General features: G+C 41.2%; 1 protein-coding gene across 2 annotated transcripts; it reads left to right on the top strand.

Annotated features, from left to right (window-relative positions):
* Positions 1 to 1,035: 1,035 nt before the first annotated feature.
* Positions 1,036 to 19,328, top strand: rufy2 (RUN and FYVE domain containing 2). Of its 2 annotated transcripts, XM_037096578.1 has the most exons (19): positions 1,478 to 1,772; positions 3,790 to 3,963; positions 4,164 to 4,281; positions 5,191 to 5,292; positions 5,736 to 5,859; positions 6,949 to 7,013; positions 7,131 to 7,196; positions 8,017 to 8,086; positions 8,313 to 8,414; positions 8,632 to 8,748; positions 8,856 to 8,948; positions 9,760 to 9,834; positions 9,942 to 10,039; positions 15,413 to 15,532; positions 15,834 to 15,963; positions 16,087 to 16,181; positions 16,531 to 16,579; positions 16,740 to 16,820; positions 16,911 to 19,328. In XM_037096578.1, exons 1-19 carry the CDS (start codon positions 1,478 to 1,480, stop codon positions 17,052 to 17,054), a joined length of 2,118 nt encoding a protein of 705 aa, XP_036952473.1. In that variant the 3' UTR covers positions 17,055 to 19,328. The 2 variants fall into 2 exon arrangements, with proteins under 2 accessions (XP_036952474.1, XP_036952473.1); XM_037096579.1 differs by lacking the exons at positions 15,413 to 15,532; positions 15,834 to 15,963; positions 16,087 to 16,181; ... (1 more) ...; positions 16,740 to 16,820; positions 16,911 to 19,328 and adding an exon at positions 12,097 to 14,807 and having other exon boundaries at positions 1,036 to 1,772.
* Positions 19,329 to 19,430: the final 102 nt, after the last annotated feature.

Raw genomic sequence — 19,430 nt, 5'->3', positions numbered from 1 at the left:
GGTGAGAAGCTCTTGATGCTCTAAAAGTGTTCTACAACAGTTTGAATGATGGATTAATTATTTAGGTTATTTTTCAGAAAAAATGCCACAAATTCACTGGGTTCAGCTTTAAAAAATGTGAATATTTTTGGGTTTCCTATGATGGCAAAATTATATTTTTGGGTTTTACACTGACCAACAGACTAAATAAATGTAATTTAAAGACGTCAGTTATGTCTGAAATAATAAGCAGAGAAACTAATCATTAGTTTCAGCCAAAAATAACATGCAGCATGCTTGTTTCACTTTAAAACTTAATCAGGCCAACCAAGGCCCACTCACTCACGTTAGATACTTCCTCCCCCGCTTTACTGGAGCCTGTGTGGGTGTTAATGTTTCCACTGTTATGGTTTTAATCTGACTAAATTCTTTCATACACTGCTATTTAAAGAAATTTCCTTTCGTGGGTTGATCATAAGAAATTCAAACTAGGGCCAAAGACAGGACTTTGGAAATACTGAAATTCCCTCAGCAGATCCACATCCACCAAACAAATTATAGACAGATTTTTTTTTTCATTCAATTGACTGCTGATATATATATATATATATATATATATATATATATATATATATATATATATATATATATATATATATATATATATTTAGATGGACATTTATATGGCACCATCTAATTATAGAAAAAAAGTATTTGCTAAATTCACTTAAAGGTCTTGTGTGTAGGATTTAGTGGCATCTATTTGTGAGGTTATCAGATTGATACCAACTGAACTCCCTTTCCTACTAACGAAAATGTCCTCCTCAAGAAGTCCATGCTCTTCTGCAGAATATCAACGACATCTGTGGCTTCAGACTTTTTCTAGCCACATATCTGAAAATAGCTGTCTGGGCCCTCTTGTCGCCAGGCCTCTCTGTCAAACACACGCACACACACACACCTGCAGGCACAGTGTTGCAGTTCTCACTTCCGGCAGCAGGGGGCGGCACGTCCACAACACAGCGGCCACTAAAATCATTACGTAGTGCCTCCTTTTGTGTGTCTTGTGAGCCGTTTGACACCGCCCCTCCGGAGGGTGCAGTTGGAGCGTCTGGGAGCCAACTATCGGTTAGGTGTGCTGGGTGTAAACAAATCTCTACAACCCCTCGAAATGTGCGGAAAAAAACCCACTTTGACGGTTAAGCATAGCTGTCCGCGCCACCGCTGCTAACGCTCACCATGTAGCCCGACGCCTACGTTTCAACCCGGGGACGTTACGACGGTTGACTGTTGACTTTAGCCCGTGCTGTCACAGCCTCGGCCGGGTGGGATCACAGGTATTTTCCATGCCGCGGTTGTCATAATGGTCGCCCGGTGAATTGTCCATCAAGCTAACACCTCGCTAACGGCTAGCAAACCGTATGAGTCTGGCTGTTTCGGCACCGAGCAGCGCCGGTTGTTAGTTGTTAGCTATACCGATTTTCAGAGGGACGTGAACATGGCATCGCACGCTGACCACGAACTGGGTCTGTCTGAAGCGGACAGCAGCAAGGAGAAAGCTCAGGTGTTTGGGGTTTTGAGGCTGCAGGAGGAGAAATCTGGTGCTGGGGATAAAGCTAACAGTAGCAGCACCGTGAGAGGAGGAGGAGGAGGTGGTGGAGGAGACGGGCGATGGCAGGCTCCTATCTTCGCCTTGGCCAGGAAAGCATCAGAGACCATTTCAGGGAGCATTCATGTCCTGCCAAAAGTGTCGGAACACAGGACGTCTCTGCCCGGGGACTGGGCCGTGCAAGGTAGCGTATATAGAGGTGTGTGTGTGCGTGTGTGTGTGTTTGTGTGGTCTCTGGTTAATAATAACAGGTCTTATGACACCCAGTAACTGATTGCTCCAGGGACATAATTAGGAAATGTGACCGACCATCAGTCCACTAGCACAGACGAATGCCCCCCACGTGAGATGTTAAGGGACAATCAATTATTCAGCTGCTGATTGGAGCATAGTTAATAGTTTCAGCTGTTGGGTGAAGATGCAATAGTGTGGCAAAACTAGCATCCCTTCCTCTCTCTTGCCTCTCTCTTTCACAGCTAATATTATCTCACCAACTTGTGTGTGTGTGTGTGTGTGTGTGTGAGGGGGAATCTATAAAAAATGATTTTTTTTATAGATCCAGGCTGCTTTGATGGCACATCCTCTTCAGTTAATGTCAGCTGTGCTGCTGTTGTCGTACACTGTCACACCACTTAACTCCCTGAAGCATCACCTGCTGCTCCTACCTGCAAATGGAAATAATGCTCTGTCTGTATTCCTTGGGGTTTGCATTGTGTTTTGTACGCCGTCAATTTGGTGTTGTCACAGTTTGACTTAAGACAGACAGTCCAGAAATAAATTCCTTTTTGATAATTAAAGACATCCAAGGAAAGTTAGAGGCACTTATTTGTAATAAGCTCGAACCACCAAAGGTTTTGCATTTTTGCTTGACATGTGAATCACGTTATTTATTATAACAGCTGCTGTTCAGTTTTCATCTTTGTCGTTTTTAGCAGAGCTTCTCTTTAGTCAGTGTGCCAATCAGCCACCATCCCTCACAGGCTTGGTTTGAATTATGTAATGACTGAATCATCACACACTGCTGACAGTTGTTTCAGGCATTCAGTGCTTCTGGATAGTTCACACCCCAGATTGTTTTTGTTTTTTTATTTTAATGACCACACAGGGAACTTGTTTACTAGAACAACCTTTAAGGATAATTTAAAATCCTCATAACTGCATTTAAACTCACCACCACCTTGTCAGTATCTTCTCATCATTTCATGTACTGCACTTATAGTCACATGGGGACACAGGCAGTCAAAGGGTTACTGTTTTTTTCCTCAGTATCCACATGTCTCAATACCCAAAGTCACCCAACATTTATGCTACTCCCTAGAAATCATCTGTTGATTTGTCTCTGTCCGTGGGCCAACCTTCCGGGGCCATTAAAGCTCTCTAACGATGCTCAGCAACATCTCTGCATGTTTTCAGCTGACATTGTTCTTTCCTTTTCTGGTGTTTGGCTACACATTAACCCAGAGGTCCATATGTAGTACATGTGAAACCAGACCTCTGTGGTTCAATAGTAATTTTTACATCATGGAAACTTAAATGACCATTTATTTTCTTTTTTTTATTTATCTGTTATAAGGCAGTAAGAGCTGCAGTACTGTAGTAATAATTCCCAGGTCTGCGAGAGTGTTAATAATAAGATCAGGGATTTATCATTAGGATTTTGTATTGATAGTTTGGGTTCTTGTGTTGAGGTTGTGTGACTGCACTGAAATACATAAATGCAAATGAATGAATTTCCTTTTTAAAACAGTAACTCAAACTGATCAATCAAGTACAAAAATAGATAGTGATTAATTTGGTAGTTGAGACCTCATCGATGAATTGTTGCAGCTTCACTGATAATGACCAGCTGTAACCTGGCTGACTCCATGTTTTATCCCCCAGACAAAAATGTACAATTTGAAGTGGATAGATTATTAATCAAACAGAGTCCTGAGCAGGTGTAAGATAAAGAAAGACCCTTTAATTGATATCTGTATTATGTATGTGAATGAACAAACAATACATCAGATTTATTGTCTTGCCTCACGCTGCCCCTGCAGTTGAATTGTCACTGTAAAACACTGGAGATGTTAATAGTTTAACACCGGCTAAACACAAACTGTGCTGTTGTGAGCCGTCACAGTACCGAGAGTATACTTAACACAGCATTCTTAAGATCGATCGAATGAAACAAGTGTTTGTGTGTGTCTTCCGTCCTGCAGCCCTGCGGGACCCCATGGCCATGGAGCGAGCCAACCTGCTCAACATGGCCAAGCTGAGCATCAAAGGCCTGATCGAGTCGGCTCTGAGCTTTGGACGGACGCTGGACTCAGACTACCCACCTCTCCAGCAGTTCTTTGTTGTAATGGAGCACTGTCTCAAACACGGCCTCAGAGGTAAGATGCAAAGAGACGTTTCAGGTGGTGTCAGGTGTGGGTGTTGTGCCAGTTCGGCTATATCCCAAATTACTAAAATTGGACTTCTAAGCTGCACTATAGTGTTTGTGTGATGCTTCCCTCATAAAAGATGTCATTCCCAGATTTTCATATGCCAGTGTGTATAAGTCTCTCTTCACTTGTGTCTCTTCTCTCTGTAGTGAAGAAGTCCTTTCTGGGCTTTAACAAGTCTCTGTGGGGTCCCCTGGAGCTGGTGGAGAAACTGTGTCCTGAAGCAGCAGAGATCTCAGCCTCCGTACGAGACCTGCCTGGACTTAAGTAAGGATTGCTCACACACAACTAAACATGTCGGAGGAACATGAGCCACAACACAACCACATACACACTCACATGCAGCAGGTACTTGAGACGGTGACCTGAGCCAGGGAAATACCTGAGTGTGATTTACTTTCACTTCCTTTTCTTCCTCCTGCTGCCTCACCTCCTCTCTCCAACTGTCAGAGCCAGCGTAGACACATTTTCCAAAAATGTGTCAAGCACTTTGAGTTAAAAGCATGAGTGCTGATAGTGCCCCATGTGGGTGCTAAAGTATCACCTCCAAAATCCTACAGTAATACTCAAGTAGTCTCTACCAGTGGCTCCTACTCACTCTCATTCATACACATGATTTTCACGCCACGCTTTACTTTGTTATACAGTTATCAGCCACTACATACCACAAGGAATCAAGTGAGTGAGTAATATTCAGGTCTTGTCTGATGCAGCAAAATGGGGAACAGATGTGCTGTTTTAGATGGAGAACAGAGTCTGTTTCCTTTGGTGGTGCTGAGTCAGACCAACGGATGTGTAGCAGAGCAGCGTTTTTGCAACACCAAAGTACAGACCCAAGGGTTAGAGACAGGACAGTGAGAGGGCAGTGTGTTGTGCATTAAGAATGACACAGAGGCAAAATGAAACATAGCTATCAAGTTGGATTGAAGTCTTGAATGGATGGAACAGATATCAAGAGTCCACGTAACTGTAAAGAAACATTCAAGAACACAAAGAAGAATATAACTAGATCTTAACATTAAAACAATGATCAAGTTTAAAGATGCCTGGATGAGCCATAGACCCTTATAACCTCCTCTCTCTGTGTGTGTGTGTGTGTGTGTGTGTGTGTGTGTGTGTGTGTGTGTGTGTGTGTGTGTGTGTGTGTGTGTGTGTGTGTGTGTGTCTGCTTTCCAGGACTCCATTAGGCAGGGCCAGAGCCTGGTTGCGTCTGGCTCTCATGCAGAAACGGCTGGCCGACTACTTACGACTCCTCATCACTAGAAAAGACCTGCTCAGGTATTCACGCATGCACACATGGAGACCCACACAAAGATGATAGATAAGTAGAAATCGGTACACTTGACCTGTTTCGAAAATACACCTGTACAATGAACCTTTTAGATAAATGAGCTCTGAATTACATTTCTTGTTTGGCAATTCTGGTCATAGTCTTGATTATTGATGTTGTCAACAAATATGTCATGTTTACAAGTTTCAGATAGCACCGAAACAGGTTTGCCAATGCATTTTTATTTATTTACAATATTCATAAATAAATGTAAGTATTTTTATGAACTCACTGTGTGCAAATTCAGCATTTCATAGAACTCCAAAGAGCCTGGACATAGTTTGGTACTAGTCCATCCACAGTATCAACACTACGGAGCTAAAACATTCACATATAGCAACACATTTTTTTGCCTTCGGTGTTTGAGAATCTGTTGTGTTTTCCTCCTCAGTGATTTCTACGAGAATTCCGCTCTGATGCTGGAGGAAGAGGGCGCGGTGATCGTGGGCCTGCTGGTGGGCCTGAACGTCATCGATGCTAACCTGTGTGTTAAAGGCGAGGACCTGGACTCACAGGTAACCACTGCCCTGAGACAGTATTTGACCGATTGACAATGTTATCTCCACTTCCTGTGTCTAGTTGTTCATTGACTGACATGAACCAGTTTCTCTTCGGTGACTCTTGTTTGGGGAAGCAGGGCTGCAGATAAGAATGGTCTGTTTCGTTATCTTTGCATCAGGCAGATAGAGAGCAGGCACCGCGGGATCACGTTTTGACTCCATTGGTGGAGACTCTGTCCCGGCTGCAAACACATTTCTCTTGCTAATGCAAACACCCTGTACAGACTGTCTTCACACCTGACTGAGTGTGACTGAAATAGCTTTACCATGATGGAATTGTGTTTGATTAAATGCAGTCGCTCTCTGATCACATGGCGAGCTATTACACAAATTGCCACATGCTTATTTTTACATGGAATGGTATGGAATATAAATACGGTCTCATTCCTAGATGACGGGATTGTAAAATAAAAGACAGAAAAACAAGAGGATGAAACTTTTAGGATCTCTCATGTAGTGTTTTAGGATGAATAGTCCAAAGTTATTTGTTACTTTTTTTTTAGGGCTAACTATTGAATCCTGATTTTGTTGTTTTTATCTTTTGTTAGAGTATAAAATGTCACAAAATAGAGAATAAATACCCTACACTTCCCAGATCTCACAGTGAAATTTAATGTCATGTTTTTTCAAACCCAGGGGCTAATCCCCAGATATTTTCAGTTTACCATGATATAAAATCTGGTACTAGAATATGTTTGGCATTTTTATTCACAGTTTTTGCTCTCAAAATGATCTAATATACAAAATTTGATAAAATTAAAAAAATAAACCTCTACTCTGTTTTTAAAAACAATATACTTTACAAAGTCCCTTTAAAACTGTATTTCCATGGTGAACTGGTAGTAATTCTGCACATGTATGATTAACAGACAAGTAACTGTAATTAGTAAATAGGATTGGGTATTAATTGTATACACTCACTTTAACAGTAAGCATCGTGTTTGTATGCGTTTAACAAAGTAGCTGTAACCAGTCAACTACACTACACAAGTATAAGCATACCCATTTAATCATCTTTGTTTGTTTTTCTTTTGTTTTTTTTAGGTCGGGGTGATCGACTTCTCCATGTACTTGAAGAATGACATTGATGATTACAGGAGTGAAGAGAGGTATGAACTTTCTGTTGTTCCTTTGCCTCATTTCACACTTGGTATTCCAGCCGCCCCCCCGCCCCCCCCCCAAATCTAATGCAGTCCTCTGTTTTATGTCTGTTTCCATGGTAACAGGAATAGCCAGATAGCATCCATCTTGGATCAGAAGAACTATGTTGAGGAACTGAACCGGCAACTTAAGTAAGACCTTTGTTTATTTATTGGAAACAGACCCATCTGCAGGGTTTTCCCCAGAGTTTCTGGAGATGATGGTGGTACAAAAATAAAGGAACTTTCAAAGAATGGAAGTTGTGCGCTTAAAATGTTGTGTAATTCCCGTCTAATCAGTTACTGATTGAGAGTCACATTCATTCCACTTTGTTTCAGCTTCACAATTTACTTTGCATCTGTTGTTTTTCTGATGTTCGGTTGGTGTGTCGTTGCCTTGAATCAAAACCAGAAGGCCAGATGCCTCATTGCATGTTAAAATAAAAGGAACGTTCAGTTTAAGTTTGAAGCAGTCTGCTTGTTTCAGAAGGGCAAATCTGTCCCATCTGTTCCCACAGACAGACTCATTAAAGCACAAACTGTCGGTTACATTTCCTCTTTCAGTTTCTCCATTCAAAAAGTGCGGCGAATCTTTCTTTAAAATCTGCAGCTGTGATGGAGCTAAAACCAGCTTGTTCATAAATTAGGAAAGGCTTTTACTTAAAAACCTCCAATATGTTATCTGACATTAAATTACTTTGTCGGTTACTAACCTTGATGAGCTGTCTATGAACATAAGCTAAGATAACCATTGTGCGACTGCTATTCAAATGGTCCGTCTGTGTTGAGACACTTCAAGCCTTTTATACATGTGAATAAACATATAACACAGATGTTCTTTACTGAACTGTGTCTAAATGAGAGACTGTATACGTCTGTCAAAGATAGACATTTTAACACTGTAGCTGTGAATTGTGACTCTACTTCTACAAGGGAAGCTGAATATGATTTTTGTTTCTGTTTCTATGTTTAGCTCTACAGTTCATGGTCTTCAGGGCAGAGTGGACTCTCTAGAGAAGTCCAACTCTAAACTCATAGAGGAGGTGAGACCCACGCGTACAATATCACTGTATTAGATTTAGCACTGAAGGATTATAACATGATTTGTCTGTTTGATTGAAAAGCAAACATCTGTGACATGTCTGTAAAGCGATAATAGAAACGGGCATTATAATTTGGCCAAATGTGTTGAAATGACGTCTCTGCATCAGTGATATTGTCAAGCTGTTCTTGGTGATCACCTTAATTGTTCTGTTTTCATGTGCGCAGTTGGCCATTGCCAAGAACAACATCATCAAACTGCAGGAAGAAAATCAGCAGCTGAGGAGTGAGAACAGCCTCATTCTGCTGAAGGCACAACAACAATTGGAGGTACACAGTCACAGTCACACAAGCGCAAATTTACAAAACTGTATCGCTGTCTGAAATCTTTTGGTATAAATTTTCACTGCAGCTAAAAGTGAAACCAAAACTGAAGATCCAGCCCTTTAATATTCCAGCAGTTATTACTTGCTCTGACTAAAAACAGATGTAACTGAAGCGTGATATGGCTGACACCTTCTTCCTCCTTTCTGTGGGATTAATCTAGGTAACCCAAGGCGATGTGTCAGTGGAGAGAGACACGTACAAACAGTCGCGTCAGGGATTGGATGAGATGTACAATGAGGCTCAGAGACAACTGAAGGAGGAGTGTCAGCTCAGACAGGTCAGACTGGGACTGCGTGCGTGCGGTTGGAATTAATAAAAGCTGGATCAATGCATCTGAAATGGTGACCTGCAGATTTCTTTACATGCTTGTGGTTTTATTTTTAGGATGTGGAGAATGAGCTGGTAGTCCAGGTGTCAATGAAACAGGAAATGGAGCTGGCCATGAAACTTCTGGAGAAAGATATTCATGAAAAACAGGTCAGCACACATTTTCACCCCAAGACCTGGTAGAGCTGAAATGACAAATATAAAGATTCAACAATGCACAGAGAGACCTCAGCTAGTATGTGACGTGCATATACAGGAAATACAAATCAAGTTTGAATCAATGCAAAAACTGGAAATTGATGAAAAAGACCCAATCAATTTAATATTACAGAGACATATTTAGTAACAGGTACTGTGGTGCGGTTGCCCTGCAGACATAGTGTCAACACAGTGAGGGAGGCACATGACAACAAACCCTTAGGGGGCCAAAAACTACACACCGGGAGCACTAATGCCTCGCGAGCTCCCGTACCCGTCTCTCTTCCACCACCAATATGTGAACTCTGCCACATAAACAGCACCCGTTGACATTTGTAGCCAAGCTGTGACATGCAGCAGCTGCCATGCCAGCAGTATTTCTGCATCATTGTAAGGAGGCTGCTGAAACCATCACCGACAACATCAGCAGTCGGACTGGAGAGCAATGTCCGCATCATTAGTGCACAGGACCACAGGGCATGTGACAAGGCAATATTTGTGTCATGCAGTGCAACAAACACATTGTCCTAAATATATTTCAGCTTGCTCGCAGGTAGCTCTCAGTCATATTCATGTGTATACAGTCTGTTATATTTCAAACTGAACACCTCGGCCACTATGTATCAGCGAGTTAAATCATGTATAAATGTCCAGTAGAAAAATGATTGAGTAAATGAGAGGATACAAAAATGAAAGTGCTTAAATTACTTAATTGACAAACTAGAAACAGTCACATGACGGTATGTTTGTTTGTCATCAACAGGACACGCTGATCGGACTGAGACATCAGCTGGATGAAGTCAAAGCCATCAATGTAGAAATGTACCAGAAGATGCAGGTACAGACACACACATCCTGACCCGGTTGCTCTTGTTCTCTTCTCACATATGATACATACACTGTAATTATCACTGCTAACAGCAGCCGGTAATTCTTATTTGTCAGTCGTCTGATGACGAGATGAAGAAGAAAAACAACATGATCAGTCGTCTGGAGGAGAAGACCAATCAGATCACTGCCACCATGAAGCAGCTGGAGCAAAGGTAAGATACACTGTCTGTCACGACACAGCACACACTGACCACGACAGCACAAATCACTTTGTCCCGTGTGTCTCTTCGGTTCTTTCTTTAACCTAAACCAGCTTCTCTCAAAAACATTTGAACCGCAGTTCTTAGATTTGCCAAAACAAAACAATCCTTGCTTGTTCCTGAGACCTTTTTAAGAGCTCCAACTGTAATAATAAACCAACATTATATAAGAATCTAATAAAAGGACTAGTTTTAAGCTGTGAAAATGTTATGCCATTTTAGGTAATTTTTCATATTGACTTAAAAGTGCTCATTTATGAAGAGTACTGCATGGTTTAGTGTGAAACTGTTAAGAAGAGAACTGGAGAAAGCACTGGAAAAAATGATTTGAGTCTTCTTCCTCATCACTGTTGCAGGGTTTCCCCGAGGAAATAGCTTTTTTCTTGTCATCGTGTCTCACAAGCACAAAATGTTCCACTGTATAAAACCTTGTAACGGAAGTGATTTGATTAGAGGTTTTACCTGATATTGCAGTGTGCAATGGGATTAAAAAGTCAGCAAATATCCTTTGTTGTGTGAAATGGCCTCTTCTTCGCTCTTCCTTAAGAGATTCTCAGGTTTGATTTTTATAGAAGTCTATTTATTCCTTTTAATCTTGTATGAATCTTGTATGGAGGAGGTCCACAATTTAATCAAAAAATGTCAAATAGAAACACTACAAATGTTCTGTGTTGAAAAACATATTCCAAATTTGCTGAAAAATAGCATGTTGTCATTAGAGCCCAACATTGATCAACATCTATAACACATATGCCAATACCGATATCTTTCTGATAAGCCAATATCGACAGATAATATCAGCCAAATGATGTATCGGTTCAATGAAAACCTTAAGAAAATGAAAAACTTGTCATCTTAAACTGTGAGTTTTTTTCAGCAGCTTCTTCTTTATGAAAAAGCTGGATGCACACACAGGCTGCCTCCACTTTGTATATAACATAACACTAACCTCCAGAGGAAGCACAGGAATGCTGTTATGTAAGCCATCATCTGTCGATTCAATAAATTACAAGTTGAGATTCATCAGGATTTTTTAAAAATCATTTCTTTGGGAAACCCTGCAATCCTCAGTTTATCATATCTAATAAATGACACGACTGATATTTTCATGCACGCTAATTATTGTTGTTCACTACTCGGTGTGTACTGCTTCGTTCCTCCATCATTCATTATGAGACCTGCTGGTTCATTGATGCCTTACGATACCTCCTCACCCCACCGTTTACCAGTCAACAAGGTCCATCCCTCCCCTCCCCTCTCCCATTGGTTTAAATCTGTTCCATCCTCTTTGTGATTGGTTGTGAATGTTTTTTGCTGCTCTGAAGGTGGTCTAAAGGTGGTTTTTGTCGGCTGGTAGGACACAGACCCTGCTGAGACTATTTATTCCCAGTCAGAGTTTTCTTTTGTTGTAGCTGAGAAAGGTGATGAAGAATTAGAGCCACTGACTTAATATCAAATAATCTGCCAGCCAATTAGAAATAACTCTGAGACTACTGTTAGTGTATGTAAAGTTTGTTTTCCAGGCTTTTATCTCTCGTGTTGATCGCATAGTACTGTGCCCACGTCACCTGAAATGCCAGTTTTTGTCTGCTCTAGATGTCTCATCTATCTGTCCACATTACCCTTGCCTGCTTCTCCTCCACACCTCTTCTCATTACTCATTTGCTTGGAGGGAAATATATCCAGACTGAAGAAATCTGATGGCAGTGTAACCCTGGCAGCCTGAAATCAGATTTCTGTGTTTTACTGCCTTTTATTTATACTTACTGCTGTGCTTGTGATGTTAAAAGTCACTTAAAGTGTTCAGTGTGACCGGGCCCACTTAGAATACTGATGTATTGACATCCTTTCTTCCTTCCTTCCTTCCTTTTCTTTCCTCCGTCTTTCCTCCCTTCTGTCTGTATCTTTCATACCATCCAATCATCCGTTCATCTGTCCATTTTGCTCCCTTGAAAAACCTCCACGTGTCATTTTTGCCCTCCTGATTTTATCCCTGGTCCTGCGTGCAGTGATAAGGATCTGCTAAGTCAGACCAGAACACTTGCTATGTCATTTGTTAAGTGTGCAAGCACAGACACAGAGCACCAGTACAAGCTAGTCAAGGACATCTCCTTCTGAGGACGGACGCGCACGTACACACGCACACGCTGACACATGATTGCTTTTGACAGAATGAAAAAAAAAAAAAAGACTTAACTTAAAGGAACATTCCTGTTTTTTTGCACACAATATTCAGATGGTTTTTACAGCGCAGAGAGCAGCCACAGGGTCAGGTGAGACTGGACTGCACGGTTTGGTGCTTTAGTTACTGAAACATGATCATCATCAGCAGAGTGCTGGGATTCACAAAGACCACTGCAACATGTTTCATGATCTGTAGTTTAAATCCTTTGTAGACAACTTTGCTGGGTTTGTGCTCAATGAAGAAAATGTTTCCTCTGAATGTTCTGGTTCAGCTGGTCAGTGAACTATCTGAATATAACCAGTTATACTTTAATAGATACTGAAGAAACATTTTTGAATTAATCATACACTACATTATCTATTCACTCACACAAACCCAAACATACATATGCTACTAGGACTAATGTTCTTGTCTCCAGTAGTCAGTTTATATGCAGTAACATTGACAGTAAGATAGTCGTTATCGTTTACATTGAGTTAGAATGAGTAGAGCATAGCGGGCTCTCCCGCTCCTATCACTAAGAGGTTTTATTTGGCAACAAACAGAGCCACAAGTTAACAGTCACTGTAGCATTTGGGGACTGTATGACAATTACTGACGTAGAGAGGGTGGGGTTTAACAACCAGTCAAATTTTTTTTAAAAAGCCTTTCCCAGCATTATCGATATTTAAGAGACAGATTGCAACACCTGCCCCAATCTGCTAATATCAAAAATAATTAAAGGTGCAAAAGAATGTGCACAGAAACGGTTCACCCCAAAATGTTAATTCAGTCATTTTGTACTCGCTCATATGCTGATGGAAAGTCTGGTGAAGTTTTGTGGTCCACAAGACACTTCTGGAGCTTCGCAGCAAAACAGAGTTGCAGCGTTCTCCTAAACAACTGAAGTAGATGTTAACTTTTAAAAGAAAAAAAAGCCAAACAAAATGGCTCCATACAGCTCATATGGCACAATAAAATTCTCTGGATGCCCCGAGATCCTAAATTGATTTAAAAAGATTTTATTGACACCCTTCATGTGTGGTTAAGCTTATGTACGTACTTCACATGGTATGTGCGCTAAAACTGGACACCTACAGTGAGGATTTCATCCTTTAAAGGGTGTAGATAAAATCTGTTCAAATCAATTTGGGATCTCAGGGCTTCTGGAGGCCCGCATTACACCAGATGAGATGTATGCCATTTAATGTTCAATGTTTTTTTCCCACTGTTTTTTAATGTTTTAAATCAAGCCCCCATCTACTGAATGCTGTAATGCTGTTTTGCTGTGAAGCTCCAGAAATGGTTTTTGGACTTTAGATCTTCACCAGACTTCCCATCAGCATTGGGGTGAGAAGATGATGACTGAATTTTCAGTTTTTGGGTGAACAGGTCCTTTGATATGTTTGTATTCACATAGTTATCAATTTGCACAATAGTGGAATCAACTATTGTCCAGATCTATGGCAAGCATAAGGACTCTTCTTGTTTACCAAATATTCTAGTCTTTCTTTATTTGTTGAACCAAAACCAGTCACTGACTACAAGTTCTGCTTTCTGTTGAAATGCAGAATAAGAAACAGGTTGGACTTGCCTATGGACAGTGACAATTGACACACTCCACAGAGTTAAAGTTCACTCAGTAATTTTCATACAGTCCCTCAGTGCATTCATGTAGAGATTGTTGTGTAACTTGTGATTCTCAGCTGCTCAGGACTTTAACGTGAGCAGGAACATGAAAGCTGTCACAGCCTAGACAAACTGATTCCTACAGCTGAGTCTGCGTCTCATCACAGTCAGTCAGCGGCGATCGCTGCAGATGTTTGCCATCAGACAGGAGTTTGCTTGTGCAGCCCCCAGCTTTTGATTTGGTCCCAGTTTGCGCCGCATGCACTGCACCTGCTGACCTGCTTCTGACTGGCTGTGATGGCTTGTTCCCCGCTGACTCACCACACACACTAGTTTACTCTAGTGAGCAGTGAATGGAGATTTTGGACCCAAGTGTACATTTCAGATGTTTTGTAATTGTTGAGGGCACTATACAGTGGATACGTTTATCCGCTTCGAATTCGAACATCCGAATACATTTGATCAAGGGTAAATAAAGTGCGCTCAACAGTAAAAAGGTAGTGATTTTGGACACAGCCCGTCTCCCTCTTGCACTTCGTCCTCCTGAAGATTCACCTTAACTACAAAATTGTAAAGTTGAGTCCAGACAGCTCAGTGCAACCAGCAGCTTTATCTCAATTCATCTGATTTGCTCCTGTAAAACAGACAGAACTGAGCCAAGTGTCAATAACTGTAGTTACATGGCTGTAAACCACCAGAGCTTCTGCCAAGAAAACGTAAATGTGTTGTTGTGTCCCGTCTTGGCATATTTATTGACTTTTGTGATAGATGAGGAAGTAATCCTTCTACCTATTCTAACTCCATGTTCATAGTACTGTAACTCCTCTCAGTTTGTAGACGAATAATCACTCAGTACAGCTGTTGAAAAACTCACAACTACTGTCTTTTACCACCGTGATCAATAAAGTTAGATGTTTTGAAAGTGTCGGCTGTGGTTTGAATTTTTTGGTCCGTTTATGATGTGATTTTAAGGAGTGTTGATGCTGTAAGTCGACTGTTGCTGTAAGTCAGGGTGTGGTGGGATGCCCCTCCTCTGAGATGGCCAATAAACGTTATTAAAGTCCTCATATCCTGAAGAAATGCTATCCAAGTTTCCTCCCTGCACAATTTAAATCTGAGAAAGACTCCGTGGCGATGCTGCACTTTGTCTGAGTGCACCAGGGTGATGCATTTAGTTGGCAAACTTCTTTTTTTCTTCTCCATTCAGTTGCTTAAAGGCGGCTTTCCCTCATTATTTCATCATGCATCCATCCTTGTTACGACTCATCACCCATCTGTACTCCTTACTGTTCTGTTTTCCAACCCCACAGTTTAGCCCACACTGCTCTTTTCAGTTCTATCCCAACGCCATCCTTCACCCTGATCATCTTCATTCATCCTCAGCTTTCCATCCTTCATGTCTTCACCATCAACCTCACTTCTTACCCTACATGCCCCCCCCATCATCCCCGAAGTCTTTTCTCCCTCTCCCTCCATGCCCCCAGTTTTTTCTCTCCATGGTCCTGAGTTTGTCCCTGGTTATAATGGTGCAGATTACAGGAGGCAGAGAGGCACCGCACCTCGGCCGAGGAGGGAACCAGACGCTTCAAGCTGGACTTTGCCAACAAGGCGGACAGCCTGCAGCGGCAGATCGAAAACAGAGAGAGACAACTGTAAGCAAAACCCCTCTAAAGAAAGACTGGCTGTTAGAGTCGTGCACATACAGAAGTGTTAACATCATTCACTGTGTGGCAGAGCAAACCAATGTTGAGGTTGTACCTTGAACTAGAACTGTCATAATTCATGGAAATGGGACCAGTAAATCAATTTTAAAACATTTCATGTTGATGGTGACTACACACCAGGGTGCCCTAACAGTATGATGTGTGACTAAGCCTGTCCCTTTCTTTGTCCGTTTGTCATCTTTACTCTTGTTGTTGGTGTCTTGTCCACACATCTGTGGCGCTCCTGTAGCCAGCAGCTGGAGACGGACCTGAAGATAGAGAGGGAGTGGAGGCAGACATTACAAAATGATCTAGACAGAGAGAGGGATACAGTGTCTCAGCTCAGCACAGAGGCCCTGCAGATTAACGGACTGAAAAAGGTAAAAAGAGAAATGCGTTGTGTGTGATATTGTACAGTATGTTTCAGTATTTGCAGAATGTGATCTAATTTGATGTGATGCATGTCATCTGTTGTGTGTGTGCTTTTATTTTATTTTTTCCAGGAATTCCATCGTCTGCAGGATGAAAACATTCAGTTGAAGACCATCTGTGAGGACCAAGAACAGGCTCTGGAGGAACTAGGCTCCAAACTAAGCGAGTATGTGGAAAATGTCTGCACCAAGACTATAAATACTCAGTTCAGTTTTGGGAGTATTTCAGTTGTTGGGCGTTTTTGGATGAAGAAAACAGCCCTTTAAAAAGAAAATTAAATTAGCTCATGGTGGACCATACCAGTGTTTTTTTTTTCATGTTTTAGCTCATTTACAAAAAAAACCCCCACATCTAATTTACACTCTTGCAAACAAATAAAGCAAAAAGAGAATCTCTTAATATTTTTTGACTTGGTTTCTTTTCAATAATTCAATGAGAATGAAAGATGGCAAAGTAAAAAAAAATGTTTATGTCTTGTTGTGGTTGATATTATTTATGTTTTTGTTTGTCATTAGATCCAAAATGAAGATTGAGGACATCAAAGAAGCCAACAAAGCACTTCAGGTGGAGTAATAGTGAATTACAGATACAATCATAGCATCACAACACTGTATAACTAAGATGGAGATTCAGAGGGACAAAACACAGTATGTCTTTGCATAAAAAGCCCTGCATCTGTAGCTGATTATGGACTTGTGACATATGTTGTGTTGTTGTGTTTCAGGGGGGTCAGGTTTGGTTGAAGGACAAGGAGGCCAGCCACTGCAAGCTGTGTGAGAAGGAGTTTTCCATCTCAAGACGGAAGGTCAGTTGTCAGATTACAAATAGACAAAAAAAAAGAAAAAATCCCACATGAATTGTGGTTCTAACGGTTTCCTTGTCCCTCTCTGTCCAGCACCACTGTAGGAACTGCGGAGAGATTTTCTGTAACAGCTGCTCTGACAATGAGCTCCCTCTGCCCGCCTCACCGAAACCAGTCAGAGTCTGCGACACCTGCCACGCCCTCCTCCTCCAACGATGCTCCTCCAATCCGACGTGAAGGAGCCCCGCGCTGCTGCCACGACCGCTTCAAGCAATCTGAGCTCAGCCTCATAAATCCCCACCCTCCAAACTTATCTCAACAGTGTTTGCTGCTAGAAATGGACCACACGCATGAACATTTTTTTAATTTACAGTTTAAGTCCCCCACAGACAAAATGAGGGACGTCTGCGTCATTTGTTTGACACCACTACTTTTTTTTTTGCAAATGCTTTGCAGAGGAAAAGGCAATCAGTCCACTATAACATGGACCATAATGTCTTACTTGATGACAAAGTAAAAAATTCTTGGTCTGCTTTAATATCATTAACAATCAAATTGGAAAGCTATCTATCCTAAATATACAAGTTGTATGCATAATTTATTTACAGTACATTTAGATGTCAACGACCTTTAACTGAGGAAGTCATGCATGCACAGTCTTTCAAGTTCTCTTTTGGTCAATCAAAGTGTTGCACTAACCAGGCAGAGAGAGCTCCAGATGGTCTCTAAAAGGCACAACATATCTGCTGCGGTGTTTCCTGCACACAGTGACGCTCATCATCAGGTCAGGTTACAGTAAAAGGGGAGAGTTTGGTTTTGAAAGTAGGAACAACTCCACAATGAAGTGAAAGTGAAACTGCACGGAGATAAGCACTGCTGCAGCTAAATGCAGACGGTTTTGTGTGTGTGTGTGTGAAGCAAATCTACATTCTTATGAAGTACTGCATCATTATAATGTATGTATTATGCCTCAAAATGTATACAGTCTATCAGAGGAGATGCTATCATTTATACATATAGTGGCCTTGTTACTGCTGTTTGGGGCTAAAAGCTGGCAATTACACAGGCACAACAGATAAGTCAACCCACCAGGTTAAATCAATTTTTTTTCTACGTACTCAACTAAAAATAAACTGGATGCTTTTCTGTCCAGTTGGCTGTTGAGAAGAATGTGCCACAAAATCAACCTGGTCTCATGTTCAGTTTTAATTCATGGAGGATTTGGTACAAGTTGAGCGCACCGTACTGCTCAGATCCCTCTCAGAGTGTTTGATATGCAATGAGACAAAGAGTATTTTCTGCAAACTAAGTCCAGGAACGTTCACTGCTCCAGAGCAGACTTTGCTGTGCTGACACTATGACTAGACTAGTTCCCCACGGGTCTGCAGCCTTCAGAGGAACTGAGAATCATTTTTTTTATTTTTCAGTGTTGGTGCCGTTTGTGCCTCTGTGAACACATTATACAGAACCTACTTGTGCTTCTCATGTTGCCAAAATGAGCCCTTTATTTCTACAGAGTGAACTTCTGTAGAAAGATCTGATTTAAGATGTCTCAAGTAGCAACACTAGCCAAGATTGTCTTGTCTGTCTAGATTAAAGGCACATTTCACTGTTTGTTGGAGACACTAATGCAGTGGAGGCTGCACAAAGGACCAAGGAGAGCAACAGACGCTGTCATCTTGATTGACTGATGTCAATCTGTGTCTCTTTTGTCGATAAACCACAGACGGGTAGCTGACAGCAGGACCACTTCACTGACCAGTAGTGGTTAAGAACAGACTTGAGTGTTAATACTTAAAACATAGCCACAACGTATGTTTGAACACTTGCCAATTCTGTAGTTTGATCTGAGAGTATTTATATCTGATTTTGTGTGTTATGCACAATAATTTTTATTTCAGGAGTCCAGCTTTCACTTGACGTTAGCTGTAATCTCTGCCAATGGAGACAATAAAGAAGAACCACATTTTACTGCTGCTCCATTCCTTAGAGGGAAAGTTTGAAACTCTTAAGTAATTTTTGACTGAGACGTGTTGTCAAACTAATGCTGATGACTAATGTTCTGCATCTTCAGTGACGGGTTATGATACAAGTTCCACTGCACATTCTGGTTTTGTACCTAAATACAATGTTTACAACCTGAGACGTTTGAGAACTGGAAGTATTCATTCCCATGAGGAGACGGGCCTGGGTTCAGTTCAAGAAGTGGTTTTCTCAAATCCAATATTTAAAAACTGACCAATTTCTCATATCATCATTGTGAAGCACCGTGTCTGAATTGCACCCAGGCCTGAAACGTTTTTGTACAGTGTCGCTCTTATAAACCTCCCAGCTTTCAGTGGGACATGTACAGCGTTGATACCGATTGTTGTGTATATACATGATGTTGATTATCACTGTGGCCCTTTAGCTTACTAAATCCTGCCAGTTTAATATTAACTCTGTTGCCAACAATATGTTGCCTTGACTGTGTAGCAGTTTCTGATTAAAAGTTACCGGCAGAATCCTTCATGTTAACTGTTGTTTTTTTAATGTAGGTCATTGAAATTTCTCCTGTTAATGTTTACGGTTGTTGCACCATTGGGTCCTTTTCCTGTGTCCATCTGAACTTTG

The sequence above is a fragment of the Acanthopagrus latus genome, chromosome 4 (genome assembly GCF_904848185.1).
Source record: "Acanthopagrus latus isolate v.2019 chromosome 4, fAcaLat1.1, whole genome shotgun sequence".
Classification (NCBI taxonomy): Eukaryota; Metazoa; Chordata; class Actinopteri; order Spariformes; family Sparidae; genus Acanthopagrus; species Acanthopagrus latus.
This window is presented reverse-complemented; position numbering and strand designations above follow the sequence as displayed.